Source organism: Rhinolophus sinicus, chromosome 6, assembly GCF_057876585.1.
Source record: "Rhinolophus sinicus isolate RSI-liver-muscle chromosome 6, RSI-T2T, whole genome shotgun sequence".
NCBI lineage: Eukaryota > Metazoa > Chordata > Mammalia > Chiroptera > Rhinolophidae > Rhinolophus > Rhinolophus sinicus.
The window spans coordinates 31,168,081-31,191,371 of record NC_142506.1 but is presented as its reverse complement, the minus strand read 5'-3'; the positions used below and the strand labels follow the sequence as shown (position 1 = coordinate 31,191,371).

The 23,291-nt window shown below is 37.2% G+C and overlaps 1 protein-coding gene across 1 annotated transcript in view; it reads right to left on the bottom strand.

Annotated features, from left to right (window-relative positions):
* RGS22 (regulator of G protein signaling 22) overlaps window positions 1-23,291 on the bottom strand; it is a 174,521-nt gene that overhangs the window by 87,706 nt on the left and 63,524 nt on the right. Inside the window, exons 10-11 of the mRNA XM_074316672.2 lie at window positions 14,998-15,172; window positions 6,559-6,692 (exon numbers count right to left, since the gene is read on the bottom strand). Of these exons, the coding sequence (XP_074172773.2) occupies window positions 6,559-6,692; window positions 14,998-15,172 (309 nt within the window). The remainder of the gene's footprint in view (window positions 1-6,558; window positions 6,693-14,997; window positions 15,173-23,291) is intronic.

The window sequence follows — 23,291 nt, the reverse complement described above, 5'->3', positions numbered from 1 at the left end:
AATCATGAAGAAATATGAAATTGGTGGTATATACATACAACAATCTACTATTCAGCCTTAAAAAGGAAGGGAATTCTGAAATATGCTACAATATGGATGAACACTGAGAACATTATGCAAGTGAAATAAGACAGTCACAAAAAGACAAAAAATGTATGATTCCATTACACAAGTTACTTAGACTAGTCAAAATCATAAGGAGAAAGTAAAGTAGTGGTTGTCAGGGCTGTGGAGAGAAGGAAATGGATTATTATTGTTTAATGGGTATAGAACTTCCATTTTACAGGATGGAAACAGTTCTGGTGATAGATGGTGATGATGATTATACAACATTATTAATGTATTTAGTACCTCTAAACTTTACAGTTAAAAAAATTAAGATGGACATATCCGAGATGGTGAAGTAGATAAACACTGTGCTTGCCTCCCCATATAAACACGTTAAAGTTACAACTAAATTACAGAACAATCAATCTGAAAAACCATCTGAAGTCTAGCTGAACATAAGTTTTATAACTAACAATATAAAGAAGAAGCCACGTCAAGACTTGCAGGAGGGGTAGAGATGTGGTACGGGTTAGCCCCAAATTTCTATGTGGTTGTTGAGAATTGGGATATCTTGCCCATGGACATCCCCACCCAAGAGGAGCAAAGGACCCCAGGCCCACACCGGGCTCCCCAGTCCAGAGTACTGATGGCAGGAAGAGGAGCCCCCACAACATCTGGCTGTGAAAAACAGTGGGGATTCCAGCCATCAGGGTGAGAGGGAAGGCTGTGGGAAACCCAGACATCCTCATAAAGGGCTGGTGCACAGACTCATTTGCTTGTAGCCTCTCACCCTGGGCTCCAGCAGAGGAATAGTGACTAGGGGACATCAGAGACATACAGTGAGAGACTGAGTTGTGTGGCTTCAGAGAGAGAATTGGAGGGACAGTTACCATTTTTCCCTGTGTGGTCCTTCTCCCATGCAGCCAGTAGGTGGGCATCATCTTTCCTGTGTTGAGCCCTCCCCCCATGCCCATGGCCAAATCTGAATTTGAATTGGTCTGGTGAGCTCCACTCACTCCACCCTGGTGATTTCTTCAGACCCCACTTCACCCAACTTATATACTCCAAGAGGCTTTATCAGTGGCTAAACCTTACAGGAGCTGGCAGGTGGCAGCAGGTCTCAGAGTGTCCTGGCTTTTTGCAAAGCTATGCCTGACCCAGCACTGGTGGCAGCCATCTTTGGTTCACAGCATGGTCTCTGCCATGTGCCTAAAGGTTTAGCACAGGCAGCGACCAACTATGGATCGCTTGGTAGTTCCTACCAAGTAGTTCTAAGCCAGTCACAGGCAAGGCTGACCTGTGCCTGTACCAGAGCTCCTCCCAAGAGGCCCCAGAATGAACATACTTGCAGGTTAGCTTCAGACCACAGCAGAGCACCACCCAATTAGCCCTACAAGTGGCACACCCAAAGGGTGGTCTGTCTCAACAGGCACCAGACCCACTGGGGCAAATCCTGCTCCATGGGGTAAGGCCACAAACAGCAGCCTGTAAGCTGTAAATGTGGTGAAACCTCACAGTCAGTCAACCTGAGGGTCAATCCCACCAACTGATGTGACAATAGCTATCAAGTCTCAACTATAATAGGAGGGCACACAAAACCCACACAAGGGACACTCCTTGAGCACCTGGTGCAGACGACCAAAGAAACTGTGCAACTGGGCACCTCAGGGCACCTACTACATAAGACCACTCGGCCAACACTGGGAGGTGAAGCAGATATACCTAATACGTAGAAACAAACACAGAGAGGCAGCCAAAATGAGGAAAGAAAAAAATACATCCCAAATGAAGGAACAGGAGAAAACTAGAAAAAGAACTAAATAAAACGGAGGCAAGCAACCTACCAAATACAGTGTTCAAAACAATGGTTATAAGACTGCTCAAGAATATAAAGAGAACTTCAACAAAGAGATAGCAAGCATAAAAAGGGACATAGAAAATCATGGAAAAGAACCAGTCAGAAATGAAAAATACAATAACTGAAATGGAGGAATCACCAGCAGATTAGATGAAGCAGAAGATTGAATCAGCAATTTGGAAGAAAAGTAGCAGAAAACACCCAATTGGAACAGCAAAAAGAATTTTTTTTTCAATGAGAATAGTTTAAGAGACCTCTGGGAAAACATCAAGTGTAACAACACTTGCATCATAGGGGGACCAGAAGGAGAAGGGAGAGGACAAAGGATTAAGAACCTATCCAAAGAAATAATGACTGAAAACTTCCTAACCCGGTGAAGGAAATGAACATACAAGCCCAGGAAGCACAGAGAGTCCCAAATAATATGAACCCAAAAAGGCCCACACCAAGACATATCATAATTAAAATGGCAAAGGTTAAAGAAGAAAGATTCCTAAAAATAGCAAGTAAAAGGCAACTAGTAACTTATAAGGAAGCTCCGATGAGATTGTCAGCTGCTGATTTCTCAACAGAAAGTTTACAGTCCAGAAGGAATTGGCAAGAAATATTCAAAGTGATGTAAAACAAAGACCTACACCAAGAGAACTCTACCCAGGAAGGCTATTATTTAAAATCTATGGCCAGATAAAGAGCTTCCCAGACAAGAAAAAGCTAAAGGAGTTGATCACCAATCCAGTATTACAAGGAATGTTAGAGGAACTTCTTTAAGTAGAAGGAGAAAAAACAAGATGAAAAATATGAAAAATAAAATGGCAATAACTACATATTTACCAACTATTATTTTAAATGTAAATGGAAAGGGATGGAAAAATTATTTCATGAAGATGGAAACAACAAAAAACCTGGTGTAGAAATACTTATGGTGTAAGTATTGCTACACCAGATAATAAAGACTTTGAAACAAAGGCTATAACAAGAGACAAAGAAGGACCCAATAATTCCACTTCTGGTATTTATCTGAAGAAACCCAAAACACTACTTTGAGGGGACATGTACATCCATATATTCATTGTAGCATTGTTTACAATGGCCAAGATTTGGAGGCAACCTGCGTGTCCATCAATGGATGAATGGACAAAGAGGAGGTGGTACATATAGACAGTGGAATAGTGCTCAGCCATGGAAGGGAATGGGTTCTTGCCATCATCTGCAATGGCATGGATGGATTTCAAGGGTTTTGTGTTGAGTGGAGTATATCAGACAGAGGAAGACAGATGCAATGAGATTTCGCTTATGTGTGGAATCTACAGAATAAAATAAACAAACAAACAAAACAGAAACAAACTTATGGATACAGAGGACATTTTGATGGCTACCAATTGGGAGGGGGACTGTGGGGATAGGTAAAAAAGCTGAAGGGAGTAAGAAGTACAAGTTAGTAGTTACAAAATAGTCATGGGCATGTAAAGTAAAGCATAGGGAGTATACTCAATAATATTGTAATAACTGTGTATAGTGCAAGATGGGTACTAGACTACTCAGGGGGATCACTTCCTAAATTATATAAATGTCTAACCAGTGCGCTTACATCTGAAATTAATATAAAATAATATTAAAAGTAAACTGTAATTGAAAAGTTAAAAAGGGAGGAGGTGAAGGAGAATAAGAAGTCCAAATTTCCAGGTATAAAAAAATAAGTCATGGGGATATAATGTACAGCATAGAGAATATAGTCAATAATATTGTGATAGGGTGGTATAATGAGATGGTCGTTGGACTTATCATGGTGACCACTTCACTTCTTTAGGTATATAAATGTTTAATAACTATAACGTACACCTGAAACTAATATAATACTGCATGTTAGCTATATTTTTTAATGAAAATCTATGAAAAAAGAGTTAAGATGGTCAGCTTCATGTTATGTGTATTTTACCACAATAAAAAAATGGGGGAAAATTCAGAAAGGTAATTTCAGCATTTGAAGTTGCTTTTCCCTGAGGTTTTGCTGATAATGAAGAGCATCTGAAAAACTAAGCATTATGTTTGACACAGTTGGGGGCCATGTCAAATTCCTCATATTTTATGTTGGCAACCCCCAGGGCTGAAGCCTAGCAGTAAGGATATACTAGAAGTAAACCAATTCTTGCCATACCTGAGCCACTTGTTTTGTCCAGAAAAATCTTTGTAATTATATTAAAATTATACTAGTTACTAGTGCTTGAGTTGTCTGGCAAAAATTAAGGAAAAAAATCCTTCCAGAAAAATATAATGTCATCCTAATTCTCAAATAAATTCTACAAACAATTTTTCAAATAGAACTTATAGCATAAAATTAGCAAATACAAGATATAAGAGCAGACAAGACAACAAGAACAAAAAATAGCTTAAAGTAGAACAATGCAGAGTCACATGAGCTTCAGATATTAAAAATATCAGACAGAAACTTTAAATAACCATGATCAAGGAGATTAAACAAAGACTGAGAATTTCAGCAGAGAACTGGAAAATATAAAACATGCATAATAGACCTAACCAAGAACCGAAGAGAAATTATATAAATAAAAAAATACAATAACTGATATTAGGAACTCAATAAATGTGAATAACAACAGATTAGACACAGCTTAACACAGAAACTGTGAACTGGAAAGTAAGTCAAAAGAAAATGGCCAGAATAGGATGGAATACAGAAGATATGGTATGAGAGGATAAACCAAGGTCTAACACACACGCAATTGGAATCCCGGAATGAGAGGAGATAAAGAGTTAGAAACAATATTAGAAGAGATAACAGCTAATAATTTTCGAAAACTGATGAAAGACATCAAAGCCACAGATTTAATAACCCAAAATTGGATACATAAAAGTAAACTCACACCTAAACATATTAGAGTAAAATTATAAAAAAATGAAATACAGTGGTAATACTAAAGCAGCTGGAGCAAAAACATATTATCTTCAGAAGAACAATTAGCCTAACAGCTAAAACAATAGTTCCACCTTATCCATGGTTTCTCTTTCTGCAGTTTCAGTTATCTGTGGTCAACTGTGTTCTGAAAATATTAAAGGGAAAATTCCAGAAATAAACAACTCATAATTTTTAAATTTTGTGCCATTCGGAGTAGTGTGATGAAATCTCTCACTGTCCCATTCTGTTCCACCTGGGACATGAATCATCCCTTTGTCCAATATATTCATGCTGTATATGCTACCCACCCATTAGTCACTTAGTAGCCATCTTGGCTATCAGATCAACTGTCCTGGTATCGCAATACTTGTGTCCAAGTAATCCTTATTTACTGATTGCTTCAAATCACAAGAATAGTAATGCTGGTGATTTGAATATATCAAAGAGAAAACATAAAGTGTTTTCTTTAAAGTGAAAAGGTGAGTATAGCAGAATAAGATATTTTGAGGGAGAGAGAGACGGAGAGAGAGAACACATTCACATAACGTTTATTACAGTAATATTGTTGTTCTATGTTATTAGTGAGTTTTTATTGTTAATCTCTTATTGTGCCTAATTCATTAATTAAGCTTTATCATGGGTATGTATGTATGGGGAAAAACATAGTGTACATAGGTTTCAGTAGTATCTGAGGTTTCAGCTATCCACTGAGGGTCTTGGAATGTATCACTCATGGATAATCAGGACTACTGTCAAAACAGAAATACTGAAAGCTAGAAGACAACAAAAAGATATCTTCAAAGTGTTGAAAGAAAATAAGTACCAATCTATAATTCAATACCCAGAAAAAATGTTTAAAATGAAAGTGACCACAACATGAATGAACCTTAAAAACATTATGCCAAATGAAAGATGCCAGACACAAAAGACCACATATTATATGGTTTCATTTATATGAAATGTCCAGAAGAGACAAATCCATAGAGACAGAAAGTAGATGAGTGCTTACGAGGGGCTGAAGGAAGGAGGAGCAGGGAGTGATTATTAATGAGATGGTGCATCTTTTAAAGGTGACAAAATGTTCTGGAATTATATAGTGGTGATGGTTGAATAACGTTGTAAACATACTAAAAATCAGTAAATTGTTTACCTGAACACGATTAAAATGGTGAATTTTATGTTATGTGAACTTTATCTCAGTAAAAAAAAAAGCAATAAAAGTGAAGTAATAAATTATTAAACAAAGAATTATTCATCAGAAGATACCACACCAAAGTTAATATCAAAGGATATTTTATCAGGCTAAAGGAAAATAATTCCATTTTCTAAAAAGAATAATAAAAAGGGTAACTTTGTGGGCCAATCTAAATGAATAAAATAATATGCTGTATTAAATAATGACAATTTTCTTGAGAGTCTTATGAGTCCTCAAGTTTGAGAAATATTGAATTACTGAATAGAGCCACATAAGAATTTGGGGAAAATATTCTCAGAGAAGTCTTTTGATTGTGTGGCCCATGAAAGGCTGGAAATCAGAGGCACTAACTCTTTAAAATTACTAATCTCAGGAGTTTTACTCCTAATTTAGAGTATGCATGGAAGTATAACCCTCTAATACTTATCACTGAAATATAAGAACTCATGCAAAAAAGTCAAGGTATTAATTTTCAATTTTTAAAAAATTCTTAAAAATATCTTACCACTGCAGAAAAGCACTTGGCACATAGAAAGCTGTACCTACCCTTTCTCAATCACATCATCCTTAGAAGAAATTGGATACAAAGCCTCACTCTTCCAATGTTTTTGAATTGCTGTTTTTACTCTAGGTGGTTTCTTGGGAGATTTAGGAGGTTGTACTAAACTGGGTTCTTCTTTCTAAAAAGTGATAAAATAATGAACAAAGTGTAAAATGAGAAAAAAAAAAAAAAAAAAGGACAGAATAAATCATAGCTCTACACATATACCTAAAATTTATTTTGATCACTAGAGGATTTATTTCCTTACTCTGCCACCTACTATGCTTCCCACTAGAATAAAAATGTTCTCTTTCCCAAACTTCCACTGTTATGCAACCAGAAGGCTGAAACCCTTACAACTATTTAGACTCTAAGAAAGGAAAGGCCAATGTCTTTTATTTCTTTACATGATTGTGAAAGAAGGCTCTTTCCTGTAGGAAGAACATTGCAATAACTTCTTTATTCAATAACTGAATAGGTTTTATTGCTAGTGTGTGTGTGTGTGTGTGTGTGTATGTGTGGGTGTGTGTGTGTGCATGCGTGCATGTGTGCATGGCTGGCTGGAAAATGCGGGTGGCGGGGTGGGGAAAGAAGACAAGAATGCCATTGGTCCATAATAGAGACCTATATCTTAACAAAATTGTTTCCTTCCATCTTTGGACATTTTATTTTCATGGTTATCGTTCCCATTCTTAAATGTTCTTTGTGGTAAAAGTTAACTATGTAAATCCAGAATATGAGATGCTACATGCATGAATCAAAAAAGAATAAACACTAAATGTCAAAATGGAGGACAAAAGAATTATCTGAGTATGGGATGTACATAAATGTAACATTATATAATACTTAAAAGTAAGGATTATAAAAATTATGACATGCATGGAAAAATGATGATATTAAAAGAAATAATCAGAATACAAAAGCATAAGTTCATTAAAACTAGAAATTCACAACAACCCTAAAAGAAAATAAATACGTTAATAGTTGTGTAGAAGTAGGTGAGATCATAAATAGTTTGTCTCTTCAGTTTCCAGATTTACAGTAGTTTTATTATTTTTATAATTTGAAAACCAAGTGTAAACATTTCTTATATGTCAACTTCCATCAGAATGCAAAAATGTCACTGGAAAGAAATATATTTATGATATTTTATTATCCAGAACAAATAATAAAATGTTACATATGTATACTCTAGGTGCCTAACAATTACTAATGTTCTTTTAAGAATTCTATAAACAAAATTAATTACCAAGGTATGTTTTACATATAACTTCCTAGGTATCAGAGCTCATATCTGTTTTAGTAATTCAGAACACAGCATGAGATGAAGCAGCACTCAATAAATGAGTGGTACCACAGGGGGCTGAGCTTATTAAAAGTATATCATACAAAAGTAGTCAAAGTCATAGACGCAGAAAGTAAAATGGTGGTTATAAGAGGCTGAGGGGGGGAAGGGAAGTTGTTTAATGGGTATACAGTTTCAGCTCTGAAAAAAAAAATTCAGATCTGTTTCACAACAACATAAATATACTTACTTCTCAAATATACTTACGTTTGAAAATGGTTGAGATGGTAAATTTTATGTTATGGTTTTTTTTTCCACAATAAAAATAACTTTCTTAGAAAGTTTTTTAAGTGTATTATACAGAGAAAAGCCTAAATTGGAACTTTTGAGATTTCTGGTCAGGTGAAAACTAGAAGAGTAACCAGAAAGTAACTGATGGGGGAAAAAAACTAATAAAAAGACACAGGAGAATAGGGAGTGCGTGGACAAAAGAATTGTTCCAAATTGTGATTGTAATGGTAGTTACACAATATATACATTTGTCACAATTCACAGAAATGTACACTAAAATGGGTGAATTTTACAGTATTAAAAAAAATACCTTAACTTTTTAAGTGGGAAAAATAAAGAAAACAGAATTAAGTTCTACTTCTTAGAGAGCTTTCTGCCAAGGAAACACACAGTGAGATCAGAATGAGCTTTCCAACTAGAAAATATCAATGACAATATATGGTAACAATGCTCAGGAAACCAAGGAAGAAAACAGACGAGGTCATAGTCATGTTTATACCACTTTTCAAATAAGCCAAACTCTCCCCATTCCTTTTGCATTGCTCTCATTCAAGTTCTTTTCATTAACCACACCACTTACTTTTTCTTCCACTTTATCTCTCAAATGTTGTACAAATGTTATCTGTGCAAATGTTTACATATTATCAGATGACGTGCTCCCTACATTACCTCTCTAAGATGTGTATTAACTTGGTGGCTGTGTCATTAAGTCATGTGGGCTAACAGGAAAGATTAGATTTATTGGTGGAGTGGTCATACAAAAAGCCCACAGGGTGCAAAGGTCAGGAAAATGTCAAAATGATGGATAAGAAAACATTAGTGCACTTAAGTGAAAATGACTCAAAGTGTGGTCCCCAGACCAGCACCAAGGTCATCACCTGGGAGGAAGTTTATTAGAAATGCAAATCCTTGGGTCCCACCCCAGACTTACTGAAACTTGATCTCCAGGTGGAGCCTAGGAATCTCTGTTTTTAAAGCTCTTCAGTGACTATACTGTATGTTACACAAATCAACTAGGAATCTTATTAAAATGTAGGTTCTAAAATGTAGGTTCTAATATTCAAAAAGGGTGAGAGATCTGTTCTAAGCCAACCCCTAATTTAACAAAATGACTATGACCCACTGCAAAACAATAAATCTGAATCTCTGAAGGAGGGACGAGGGCATCAGTATATTTTGAAAGCTCTGTATTTGATACTAATACATATGTATCTAGGGTTAACAAACCACTGACAAAAAAAAAAAAAAAAATTGTGAAATCCCTCCAGCTTTAAAACACTACTTGTTGAAGTAAAACTAAAAACTATATTACACATCTTCATGCTTTTAAAACAAGACATCCTGAGGACTTCTGGTCAAGATCACAGAGTAAGTAAATACTGTGCTTGCTTCCTCCAATGACCACATCAAAATTATAACCAAATTATAGAACAACCACTCTTGAGAACCACCTGAAGAAGACTAGCTGAATAGAATTCCTATGACTAAGGATATAAAGGAGAAACCACATGAAGTCTTGTAGGAGAGGCAAAGACATGAAATGAGCTGGTACTATACCCATGCAGGGCAGTTAAGAATTGGGAGGAATATCTCCACTGCAGAGAACCCCACTGAGGAGTGAGAGGTCCCAAACCCACACTGGGTTCCCCAGCTCAGAGCACCAGTGCTGGAAAGAGAAGTACATACAAGAGCTGCCTGTGAAAATCAACAGACTCAGTCCAGGTGAGATGAAGGGCTTCTAAAGACCCAGGCATCCTCTAAGAGGGCCCAAGCACAGACTCACTTGCTCACATTTGCCATAACTCCAGAGAAGGGACAGCAGCTTGAAAAGTGCCAGGGACATATGGGGAGAAACTGAATTGTCTGGCTCCAAGGTGAGAGCCAGAGGGGAAGCTCTCTCCAGTACTAAAGTGTCTGTAGGCCCAGCTGTTCCTTTGTTGAGTCCTTCCCCCACCCAGCCAACAGTCAAAGGCTGAAGTGCAGGAAGGTGCCATTGTACTTTTGTTGATCCCTCCCCCAACACAGCCGGCAGGTGCAAGCAGGCACCAAATCTGATTCTCCATTAACTGGGCTAACACCACTCTCCCTCCACCATGTTAATTCTCTGAGACTCTACCCCACCCAATTCACACGACTGGCTGTAACCTCTTTCAGAGGCTAATCCACACAAGTGGCTGGCCTGGGACTATATTGTGGACTTTCCTAAATTCTCTCAAATGTTCACAAACCCCAAACAAGTAGTAGATGACCTCAGCATGCCCTGTACCTCTTGCTAAGCAGCCCAAAACCTGGCACTAGTGTCAGCCAGTTCATAGCATAACTACTCCCAGGCTCTTCCAAGCCTACCACAGACAGCTACGAAATGTAGACCACTTTGTAGCTCATACCAGGCCCCAGATTGGACACAGGCAGCAGCTGAACTTGGTATGCACTGGGGCCCCTCCCAAGAGGCCCCAAAACCAACACACCTGGTGTCAGCTTCAGACCACACCAGAGCACCACTTAATTAGCACCACAAATGTCAGACACAAAGATTGGACTGAGCAGGCAGTGAATCTCTCTCCATGGGGTCAGCCCCCACACAACAGCTTGTCTGTGTCAATCAAAGCCAGTTCTTACAGCCAGTCAGAGGGTCAATTCACCCATTTATGTAATCACCCATTTATGTAGTGTAGCAATCAAGGCTACACTACAACAATAAAGCACTCACAACCAACACAAGGGGCACACCTAGAGCATGCAGCCCAGGTGAACAGGGAGACTGCACCACTGGGCCTCAGAGGAACACCTACAACATAAGACTGTGAGACTTAGTAATTCTACCTACTAGATAGAAACAAACACAGGGAGGCAGCCAAAATGAGGAGACAAAGAAACATGTCCCAAATGAAAGAACAGGACAAAACTCCAGAAAAAGAATTAAATAAAATTGTTTATTTAAGAATTCTTTATTTAAATTCTTTATTTCAAAACAAGCAATCTACCAGATGCAGAGTTCAAAATGCTTGTTATAAGGATGCTCAATGAACTTAAGGAAAGAACAGATAATCTCAGTGAGAACTTCAACAAAGAGATACAAAGCATAAAAAGGGAGATAGAAAACATAAAAAAGAACCAGTCAGAAATGAAGACTACAATAATAAAATGAAGAATACATTAGATGGAATCAATAGCAGATTAGATAAAGCAGAGAATCAAATCAGTAAATTGGAAGACAAAGTAGCAGAAAACGCCCAATCAAAACAGCATAAAGAAAATAATTTTTTAAATGAGGATAGTTAAAGGGCCTCTCAGGAAACATCAAGTATAACAACATTCACATCATAACAGTACCAAAAAGAGAAGAGATAGAGCAAGGGATTCAAAACCAATTTGAAAAAATAATGACTGAAAATTTCCCTAACCTGGCGAAGGAAATAGACATATAAGTCCAGAAAGTGCACAGAATCCCAAACAAGATGAATCCAAAGAGGCCCACTCCAAGACACATCATAATTAAAATGCCAAAGTTTAAAGACAAAGAGAGAATCTTAAAAGCAGCAAGAGAAAAGCAGTTAGCTACCTACAAGGGAGCTCCCATAAGACAATCATCTGATTTTTCAACAGTAACTTTGCAGGCTAGAGGATACTGGCACAAAATATTTAAAGCAATGAAAAGTAAGGACCTACAACCAAGATTATTCTACCCAGCAAAGCTATCATTTAGAATAGAAGGTCAGATAAAGAGCTTCCTAGACAAGAACAAACTCAAGGAGTTCATTAACACCAAACCAGTATTACACACAATGTTCAAGGGACTTCTTTAAAAAGAAAAAAAAAAATGAACAAGAAAATATCACAAAGAAAAAAATTCTCACTGATGAAGGGAAACAGAATAAAAGCAGTGGATCAACTAATACTAAAGGTAATACAAAGGTTAAAAGGCAAAAGCAGGAAGAGCATGTGCAATTACAACAGGAAATTAAGAGACAAACACAACACATACACACACAAAAGAAGTAAAAAATAATGACAAAAACATAAATGTGAAGGGGTGAGTAAAAATGGTAGTGATTTTAGAATGTGTTGGAACTTAAGTGACTATCAACTTAAAATAGACTCTATAAACTTAGCTTAGTATATATGAAACACAATGTAAACACCAACCAAAAATCTACAAGAGATATACAAGAAATAAAGAGAAAGGAATCCTAACAAAACAGGACAGAAAGTCATCAACAAACAAGAGAACCAGAGAATAGGAAAGGAACAGAGAAGAACAACAAAAACAATCAGAAAGCAAATAATAAAATGGCAATAACTACATACCTATCAATAATTACTTCAAATGTAAATGGTTTAAATGCTCCAATCTGAAGATGAATGGATAATGTAGAAGTGATGGAGATATACCGGGGTGCCAAAAAAATGTATACACATGACTTGTATTCATCTTTTGCTACTGGTATATATTGAATATTACAATTTGAATACAGTTTTTTCCTTTCTTAAAATGTATATACATTTTTGGCACTCTTTGCATATATGGTGTGAACAAACAATATAGTGAATGTTTAAATTTAAAAAATTATTACAGTAAAACACACATTGCCATTAATCTCCCCATCTGAGCATTGTCATGATGGAAGATGAAACTGTTTGCCCATGTCATGTTAATGGGTTGTTTGTGATCCATGATTTACATCACACTTTAAAACACACCTTCTCTCAACCGTAACTCACACCAGACTCACTGCACTGAACAAGTTGAAACTTGTCACACACTGTTACTAAGGTTCGACACACTGCTTCGCCTATTGAAGATCCCTGCCTTTCCACAGGATGACACTTGGCAGCAGTATTCACTGTATTTTGTGATCACAATGGAAAAGCTCTGTGTCACACATCACTTCTGGTATGGCAATTTCTGTCAAACAAAAGCATTATGATGTGTCCTCGTCCACTTTATTCACTGGATCTAGCATGGTGCAACTTCTGGCTCTTCCCCAAAGTCAAAATGACCATGAAAGGTAAATGTCTTGAGTCAATTCAGGACATCGAGGCAGCCATGACAGTGCAACTAAAGACACTTCAGAAAGTGGCAAGAATGATGGGTTCAAAGTGAGAGGGAGTACTTTGAGGGGGATTAATGGCCAATGTGCCTTTTACTGTAATAAATTTTTTTAAACATGCACTGTATTTGTTGATCGCACCACACACACACACACACACACACACACACACACACACACACACACTGGAATATTACTAAGCTACAAAAAAGAATGAAATCTTACCATTTATGACAAAATGGACTGAACTTGAGGGTATTATGTTAAGTGAAATAAGTCAGACAGAGAAAGATAAATGCCATACGATTTCACTTTTATGTGGAATCTAAAAAACAAAATAAACGAGCAAACAAAACAGAAACAAACTCATAGATACAGAAAACAAACTGATCATTGCCAGATAGGAGGGAGGTTGGGGGACTGGATGAAAAAGATGAAGAGATTTAAGAAGTACAAATTGGCAGTTATAAAACAGCACAGGAATATACAGCACAGTTTAGGGAATACAGTCAATAATATTGTAATAACTATATGTAGTGTCAGGTGGGTGTGATACTTATCAGGGGGATCACTTCATATGTTATATAAATGTCTAACCACTATGCTGTACACCTGAAACTAATATAATATTGATTGTCAACTGTAATTGAAAAGTTAAGAAAATTTTAAAATAAATAAATAGAAAATAAGCCATCCTGACCATAAAGTAATCTTTTTTAAAGAGGTTGCGTGTGTCTGGCTAATAACAGTGAACATTCTGTTACATGTTTAAAGGCTACTGAGATTAATAATTCTCTTTACTTCTGAAATGCAGGCCTTAGCTACAGTTATTATATCTCTGTGCCAAAGTATGTAGTGCTATTTACTTCTTTCTCTATAAGTTGGTTAACTTTTCTTCTCCTTTTGGACTTTATTTTCCTTATCTTTCTGTACTACTTTATTCTTTCCCAGTGTGAAAGAATGCTCACTACTTCTAATTCTGCTGTCATTACTTTTCATTCATTCATTCAATTTATACTTATTAAGCAACTATTATGTGCCAGGTACTATTCTATGCACTGGGGATAAGTAGTTAACAACAACAACAACAAAAATCCCTTATATTTTGATAGGAGATGAAAGACAATAAACATAAATTATGTGGTCATACTCGTAAGTACAATAAAGCAAAATAAAGCAGAGCAGAGGATTCAGATAGTGATGGAGGATATCCGTGCTATCCTACACAAGTGTGCTTATATAGAAGAGTCAAGGATATCCTCTCTGAATAAGTGACAATTGAGCAGATACCTGAAGTGAGTGAGGACGCAAGTGACGTGGATATGCGGAGGAAGAGTGTGCCAAGTGAAGGGAACAGCAAGTGTAGCACTCATGGGTTTTTGCTTGGTGTATTCAGAGAAAAGCAAAGAGGCAGTCAGACTGGAGTGGAGTAAGTTAGAGAAGCGTGGTAGGAAATGAGGCCAGGAGGTTGACAGGGGTGTGTACAGCTGTGTAAAGACTTTGGATTTTTATTCTGAGAGAGGAGGCCATTAGAGAATTTTAAGCAGGGGAGTGACATGATCCTGTATTTTTAAAGGATCACTTTGGCTGCCTGGTAGAGAATAGATTATAGGTTTTATTTCCTAACTGTTGCAGCATTTACACCAACAATAACAGAGAGAGAGAGAGAGAGAGAGAGAGAGAGAGAGAGAGAGAGAGAGAGAGAGAGAGAGAGAGAGAAACTTATGATGAAACTTAAGTATTAGTGTACAAAACCCAAGCATGGGCATTTTACTATAAACCTGATAAAGAGATCAAAGTACCAATGTACACCCTACCTGCATATCAAGTATCTGTGGAATGCAAGATTTAGGTCTTAATGGCAAGAGGGTTGCCATTTGTGGAAAAGGGTCAACATCCTTCCTTGGTTTCTCTTGACGGAAGTGCCACAATTTCAATTCAGCACTAGCATGTTTTGTTGAGCATGAATGAGTAACACAGAATCTTGGTGCCCTGGTGAGAGGAAAAGAAATGTAAGATTAAACTATACAATAAGCCTCAAAAATCAAGAGCTTAAAAGGTGTGTAACACTTGTGCTCATAATTACCAGTCTTGCAATACCCCTTTTTTGATAATTTCTACTTCTTTTTCTACTGCCTAACTTAAAAATATATATTTTTCCATGATATATCAAGGGCTTGAAATCACATTAACCTATATAAAGAGGCAATATATACTAGGGAAAAACAATTTAAAAGTTACATTCAAATTATTATCTACATGATAAGAAAAAGAACCTATATATTCAATGAAAGAATTTTTAAAATAACTTACAGTTTCTAGTACAATGAATATAAAATGCACCTGTGACCATTTTAAGGCAGTTTAGTATTTACCTATAGTACCAAATAAAAACTGGTGGATGAAGTTAAATTTTAAAATATATAAAAATTTTATTAATGCCTAAGTATACTGCTAAAGTGGATTATGATTCATATGACTTCTTTTCAAGCCTTAAATATGAAGGTAAGAATGAATTTTACAACAATGTATATAAATGAAAGACCAACACTACTGCCAGAAACTTATGGAAAAGAATGTTTGGCACAATATCAAGGCCACACTTAATTGGGTGGATATCCTGGTATTCAGTTTGTGGGACTAACTCTTTGTTGGCTATATGGTTAACTCCAGCTGTCAGGGACTATTGCTAATTGTTTGTTAGGACCAGGTTTTCCCCCTGACGCTGCAACCCAGAGACTAAGTCCCACTCCATATTTCAGGTCCTAGTAAAAAGTTGCCTCCCTTTAAAACAGGAAGAAGGTAAATATTTCCCTGATGTGAACCCAGATTGGGTGTAGAAGAGAATCCAAAGTTCATAATTAGTTTAGGACCAGAAAGCAAGCTGCTTAGATCTAGGTCGTCATTCTACACTGTATTTCAGAACCTTTGCTTGCAGACTTGAAAATATTCAAAATTACCTCTTATTTGCTTGTCAACTAGTAAGTGGGCATATATACAAGATCCTTAGCAAATAAATCATACATGTGCTGGTCAGGAAATTCAGGTATCTCAATTTTCTGATTTCCATCATTATAGTATATTCATATGACCCCATAAGTCTCTACTCTCCCTACCATTTTAATCTTACATTATTTCATTCATTGCATTAAGTTTTATATTAGCTACTATGTGAATTTATCAAATATTGTAGAATAAATTTCACAGTCCATCCTAAACTGGTGTTGTATTATTTTTCATGTTTCCGTCATACAAGTTCTCATGAACTCTGATCGTACACACCTTAATTCAAGCTTGGAGAGTAGAAGATATTTGCCATGTAATGCCTTCAAAAGAACTATATCCAATGTGTGTGTGAGTGTGTGTGTGTGTGTGTGTGTGTGTGTGTGTGTCTCCCAATAGAAAAATGGGCAAAGAAAATAAACAGGCAATTCATAAAAATTTATATCCAAACGACCAATAAATATTGAAAAGGTTATCAACTTCACTAGTAATCAGGGAAATGCAAGTTAAAACCACAAGACATCAATGACACACCAGACACATAGTAAAAAATATTAAATCCTACCGTGGATTTGTAGCAATGAGTACTCTCATATTCTGTTGGTTGGAGCATAAGTTGGTAAAACTACTTTGGGTAAATGGATATGTGTACAAGAATTATGCATTACAGCATTGCTTGTAGTTGTGAAAAGTAGGGAACAACCCAACTGTTATAAAACAGCAAATAAATTATGGTATATTCATGCAGTGGAGCACCATATCCAGCAATGAAAATTAATAAAACTCTTAAATGCAATTATAGATGAATCTCACAGATAGAATGTTGATAGAAGACACAAAAGAATGCATACAACATGATTCCTTTTATGTAAAGTTGTGTAACAGGCAGATAAAAATATGTCTAGTGATTGATTTGCATACATGGTTGGTAAAACTATAAAGAAAAGCAAGATGATAATCACAAAAGTGAGGATAGTGGTTACCTCTGAGGGACAGAGAGGATATTGTGATCAGGAAGAGACCTTAACGGGTCTTGGCAATATTCTATTTCTCAGCTCATGTGGTGGTTGTAGAAGTGTTCGCTTTATAATATTCATTTATCTGTTTATATCTTAGTTTGACATTTAAAGAACACACAGAATTTAGCTAGATTAGAAAAAAGGTAAGAAAGAATTCTGGGAAAATGGCAATGATAGCAATATTGTTTTTCTTTTATTTTTCCCCTCTAATTTCACAGTTTATTCATTCCATGAAAATATATTGAATTATTACCAGGTGCCTGGCATTGCTGGGGAAGATGGAGTACAGGAAGAAAACTTCCAGGCTCTCATAATCATCAAAAGAACCAGAAATGAGAGGTCACTGTCTCCCACACTGCTACTCTCACTTGAAGCACTGTAAATGCACACACCACAATTCTCTAAGATAAATATTTAAATAAAATATGTTCTCTTATCTTTTTTTAACTTGAAATTTTATTTCATTATCTTTTTTATTAATAGTTTCAGGTGTATAAAACAACATAATAATTAGACATTTACAGACCTCACAAAGTGATAACTCCAGCAAGTCGATGACCCATCTGACACTGCACATAACTATTACAATACCATTCCCTACATTCCCTATGCTGTACTTTACATCCCGTAAATATATATATTTACGGGATGTAAAATATATATATATATATATATATATATATATATATATATATATATATATATATATATATATATATTATAGTTGACATTCAAGAGTATTCTATACTAGTTCCAGGTGTACTACAGTGCAGTGGCCAGGCATTTAATAATTCATGAAGTGATCCCACCCATAAGTAAAGCCCCAACTGACACCACACAGTTTTTACATCATTGGCTATATTCCCCATACTGTGTTTCACATCCCCGTGACTATTTTGTGACTACTAATTTGTACTTCCTAATCCCTTCACCTTTCTCACCCATCCCCCCCACCCCCCCTTCCATCTAGCAACCATCAGTTTATTTTCTGTATCTATGAGTCTGTTTCTCTATTGTTTCTTCATTTATTCTATTCTTTAGATTTCACATATAAGTGAGATCAGATGGTATTTGTCTTTCTCAGTCTGACTTATTTCACTTAGTATAATATCCTCTAGGTGCATCTATGTTGTTACAAATGGTAATATTTCATTCTTTTTTATGGCACAGTATTACTCCATCGTATACATGTACCACAATTTCTTTATCCAATCATCTATTGATGGGCACTTCTGTTGTTTCCATATCTTGGCTGTTGTGAATAGTGATACAGTAAAAATAAGGGTACATAAATTTTTTTGAATTAGTGTTTTGGATTTCTTTGGATAAATACCCAGGAGTGAAATTGCTGGGTCATAAGGTAGTTCTATTTTTCATTTTTTGAAGAACCTCCATACTGTTTTCTTATCCACTCAGCTACCCCATGTCTTTTGATTGGAGCATTTAATCCATTTACATTTAAAGTGATTATTGATAGGTACATAGTTACTGTCATTTTATTAGTCATATTTTTTATCTTTGTTTGTTTTCTCCTTTCTGCTGCTTAAGGAAGTCCTTTTAACTTTTCTTGTAATGCTGGCTTAGTGGTAATGAATTCCTTTAGCTTTTCCTTGTATGGGAAGCTCTCCTACAATTTGAAATGACAGCCTTGCTGAGTAGAGTAGTCTTGGTTGAAGGCCCTTGTTTTTCATTGCTTTATTTCCTGCCAAACCCTTCTGGCCTGCAAACTTTCCATTGATAAATCAGCTTATAGTCTCCTGGGAGCTCCCTTGTAAGTAACTGGTTCTCTTTCTCTAGCTGCTTTTAGGGTTCTCTTTTTGTCTTTAACCTTGTCATTCTAATTATGATGTATCTTGGTGTGGGCCTCTTTGGATTCATCTTGTTTGAGATTCTCTGCACTTTCTGGACTTATATGTCTATTTCCTTCTCCAGGTTAGGGAGCTTTTCAGTCATTATTTCCTCAAACAGGTTTTCAATCCCATGCTCCCTCTCTTCTTCTGGTACTTCTATGATGCAAATGTTGTTACTCTTGATTTTGTCCCACAGGTCCCTTAAACTACCTTCATTTTTGTTTTGTTTATTCCTTTTTCTTTTTAGTTATTACAATTGGGTGTATTCTTCTACCTTGTCTTCTAAATTGCTGATTCTATCCTGTACTTCATCTAATCCACTGTGATTCCTTGTAGAGTATTCTTCATTTCAATTATTGTATTCTTGATTTCTGACTGGTTCTTTTTCACAGTTTCTATGTCCTTCTTTAGGCTTACTATCTCTTTCTTGTAATTCACATTAAGTTCCATAAACATTCTTATAGCAAGTGTTTTAAACTCTGTCTCTGGTAAGTTGGTTGCCTCCATTTCATTCAGTTTTGTTTCTGGAGGTTTCTCCTATTCTTTTATTTGGGACATGTTTCTTTGTTTCCTCATTCTGGCTTCCCCTCTGTGTTTGCTTCTATGTATTAGGTAGATCTCCTATGACTCTCAGTCTTAGCCAGGTAGTATGCGTTCTGTGTGGTCCAATGGTGCAGTTTCCTGATCTTCTATTTGTGAGTTCCAGGAGTGTCCCTTGTGTGTGTTCTCCTGTTGTGCTTGAAACTTGATTGTTTCTGGTGCATCAGTGGGTGGGACTGACTCCCAGGATGACTGACTGTGAGAATCGGATGTCCATAGTGTATGAGCTGCTGTGTGTGGGGTGATCCCTCGGAGGGGGATTTGTCCCTGAAGGTGCTTGTGCCTGTTGAGACCATCCTTTGGGTGTGCCACCTGTGGGCTAACCAGGTAGTGCTCTGTTTGGTCTGAAATGGGCCTCTGAGTGTGTTGTTTCTGGTGTCTTTTGGGAGGGGCTCCATTCAGGCCAATTTCAGCATTGCCTGTTACCAGCCCAGGGCTACCTGGTAGGAGCTATAGAGGTCTTTGTGGTTTGTTGCCACCTGTGCTGGACCTGGAGGCATGTTGGGGTGGCCGCACCATGAACTGGGGCTGGCTGCCACCAATAATGGGCCTGGAGCAGCTTAGCAAAAGTCCCAGGGCCCCCTCAGCCTGTTGCCACCTGCCAGCGGCCAGTAAAGATTGGCCATTGAAAGAGCTTCTTAGATGCTTGGGCTGGGCTGGTTGAGCTGATGTTGAGAATGCCTCTGGTGATGCAGCACTGGGTGGGTGGGGCAGAGTCCCACGAGGAGTGGCTGGTGTTCTTTACAAAGTTAATGCAGATTCAGTTCTTGTGCCAGTGCCTGGCCTGTGACCAGTTCACAAAGCTCCCTGAGAACACCACAGCTACAACTTGCCTAGGATACGCAGATCCCGGAGAGCTGCCCAAGTGAGGCTACAGTGCAAATTGTGGCTCATTTTGCTGGGCCACTGCAGGACTGTCTGTTGCTTTAAAAGGTTTCTACTATTTGTGGGGCGGGGCTGGCACCCAGGAGCTGAGAGTGACACAGGTGATACAGTACTAGCTGTACAGGGCAGGGACTTAGGGTATCACCAAGGTGGTGAACATGTGAGGATTTTAGCAGACAAATGCAGTCTAAGATTTGGCCCTTTGGGGGAGCATTCAACATAGAAAATACAGCGCCTTCCTGTAGGCAACACATGAGGCAGGCTTCACACTGGGGCAATGGCTGCTGTCCCCCCAGCCCTTGCTCCAAATTCACACAACTTAGTCTTTCCCAGTATGTCTGTGGCACCTCTCAAGTTGCCACCCCTCCACTGGAGACCAGGTGAGTGTTTGCAAGCAAGTGAGTCTGTGTGCAGGCCCTTCAAGAGGGCATCTGGGTTCCCAGCCACCTTCTGTCTCACTGAAATGGACAGAGTCCTCACTGATTTTCACTGCCAGGTATTGTGGGAACTCCTCTTCCCAACACAGGACCCCTGGGCTAGGGAGCCTGGTGTGGGGCTGGGATCCCTCCCTGTTCCAGGGGACCTCCACCACCAAGGTGTCCCTTCTGGTATTCAACCACTATCTATGGGTTTGGGGACAGCCCATTTCATGTCTCTGCCTCTCCTACCTGTCTTGATGTGGTAGTCTTTATATCCTTAGTTATAGGGGTTCTGTTCAGCTAGTCTTCAAATGATTCTTGAGGGTGACAGTTCTATAATTTACTTGTAATTTTGGTGTGATCCTGGGAGGCAGTAGGCATAATGTTCACCTAATCTGCCATCTTGGACCTTCTCGAGCAATATTGCTTTTCTACCTTTCAGAATCCCTCCATAAAAACAGACGGGGCAATTAGGTAGCAAAACCAAACACTCATGGACAACGTTTACAACAAAAATGTTAATGTGACAAGGTATCCCCTAACACCTAAATATAAGCAGGTGAGTAGAGCCATAAGCATAAGCCTGCATGGTATTGGTGTGCAGGTGAGAGGAGGAAGAAGGAAGGTTCTGATGGACCTGAAAATGGAAGAGTAGTAAAATAGCAAAAAAAGCATAACAGGCCAATTTGAGATTAACAGCTGAGACTGAAGGGGCTTTTTCCCTCTCCAATACTGAGTTAGTACACACAAAATTTAATCAGAGTTCTATTACCAATAATAAACAACTTGAAAGCTAAATTTAAAAAAAATATGTATGAAGTATGATACATGCAACTATTTAGATACATTATTGTTCAATAGCATTATGCTGACCAACAGGTCAGTTTCAAAAGGTCACATACTGTATGATTTCATTTATATGGCTCACAAAGATGAAAGTATAGTGACAAAAACTAATCAGTAATTAGGGGTTAGGAGTAAAGGAAGAACGATTTTTGGGGTGATATAATTGTTTGTATATTGATTGTCATAGTACTTGTATGAATTTATACAATTTGATTCTACTGTATGTTAATGTAAAACATAGAAAATAAGGAAAAAGATAGGATAGCCTTCTCAATAAATGAAGATAAGCAACTGCATATCCATAAGCGCACGTACACACACATACGAACACACACACACATGCACAAAACAACAAAAAACCCAAAACATCTAAACCTCATACAAGAATTAACTCTAAATGGACCATGGACTTAAATGTAAAACATAAAAATTAAAAGACTTTTAGAAAAAACATAGGAGAAAATCTTCAGGATCTAGAATAAGCAAAGAGTTGACATTGAAGGCTAAATCCATAAAAGGAGGAGTTGAAAATTTTAAAATTTTGCTCTATGAAAGACCTCACCACCTTTTTAAAAAATCTTTCAGCTATAGTTATTGTTCTTAAAAGTAGGTGCAGGCAACAAAATTTGATGTAGGAAGGTTTGCATTAGTTGACTAAATTTGGCTCAAGAGCTATTTCCCCGACCCTAATAGAATGTTTGGAGTAAAACTGATCTGGAACCCTTCATTTAGAGACAGTCTCCTAGTACACTGCCCTCCCAAGGAAAATACCACATGTGATTAACTTCAGAATTTCTATTGTAAATTCTTTTTGTTCTTGTCTTCATGACCTTCCATTGTTTGGTTTGTCCTGTTTCTTTGTTGTTGTTTTTTTTTTTTTTTTTCAGTGAATTACAGTCTTCATAATTGAGTATGGTAACATGAGTTTGTGAATGTTGCATTTTCCATTTGCACCTCCAATTCCTGTTCATCACCACATGGTTTACTCTGTTCTCATCTATATTTGTAACTCTCTTCCACCTTAATGAGAATTTTGGTTCTCATTATCTACAATACCTATTTACTTAATCTAGATTACTGGTTTATTATTAAAGGATATAACTCAGGATCAGCCAGATGGAAGAGATGCAGAGGGCAAGATATGGGGAATGTGCATAGAGCTTCCATGCTTTCTGAGCATGCAACTCTCTCTGAATCTCCATGTGTTCTCTACCTGGAAGATCTAAAAGTCCCTTTAAGAAGTCTTTGGAAAACTTGTCTTTGAAAAGATAAGCTAAGACTGGAAGAAGATATTTGCAAACTACATATCTGACTAAGGACTAGTATCTAGAAAATAAAAATAACTCTAAAACTCAACAAGAAAACAATCCGATTAGAAAATGGACAAAAGGTATGAATAGATACACGTATTTCACTGAAGAAGATATGCAAATGTAAAATAAGCACATGAAAATATGTTCAGCACCATTAACCATTGGAGAATTGCAAA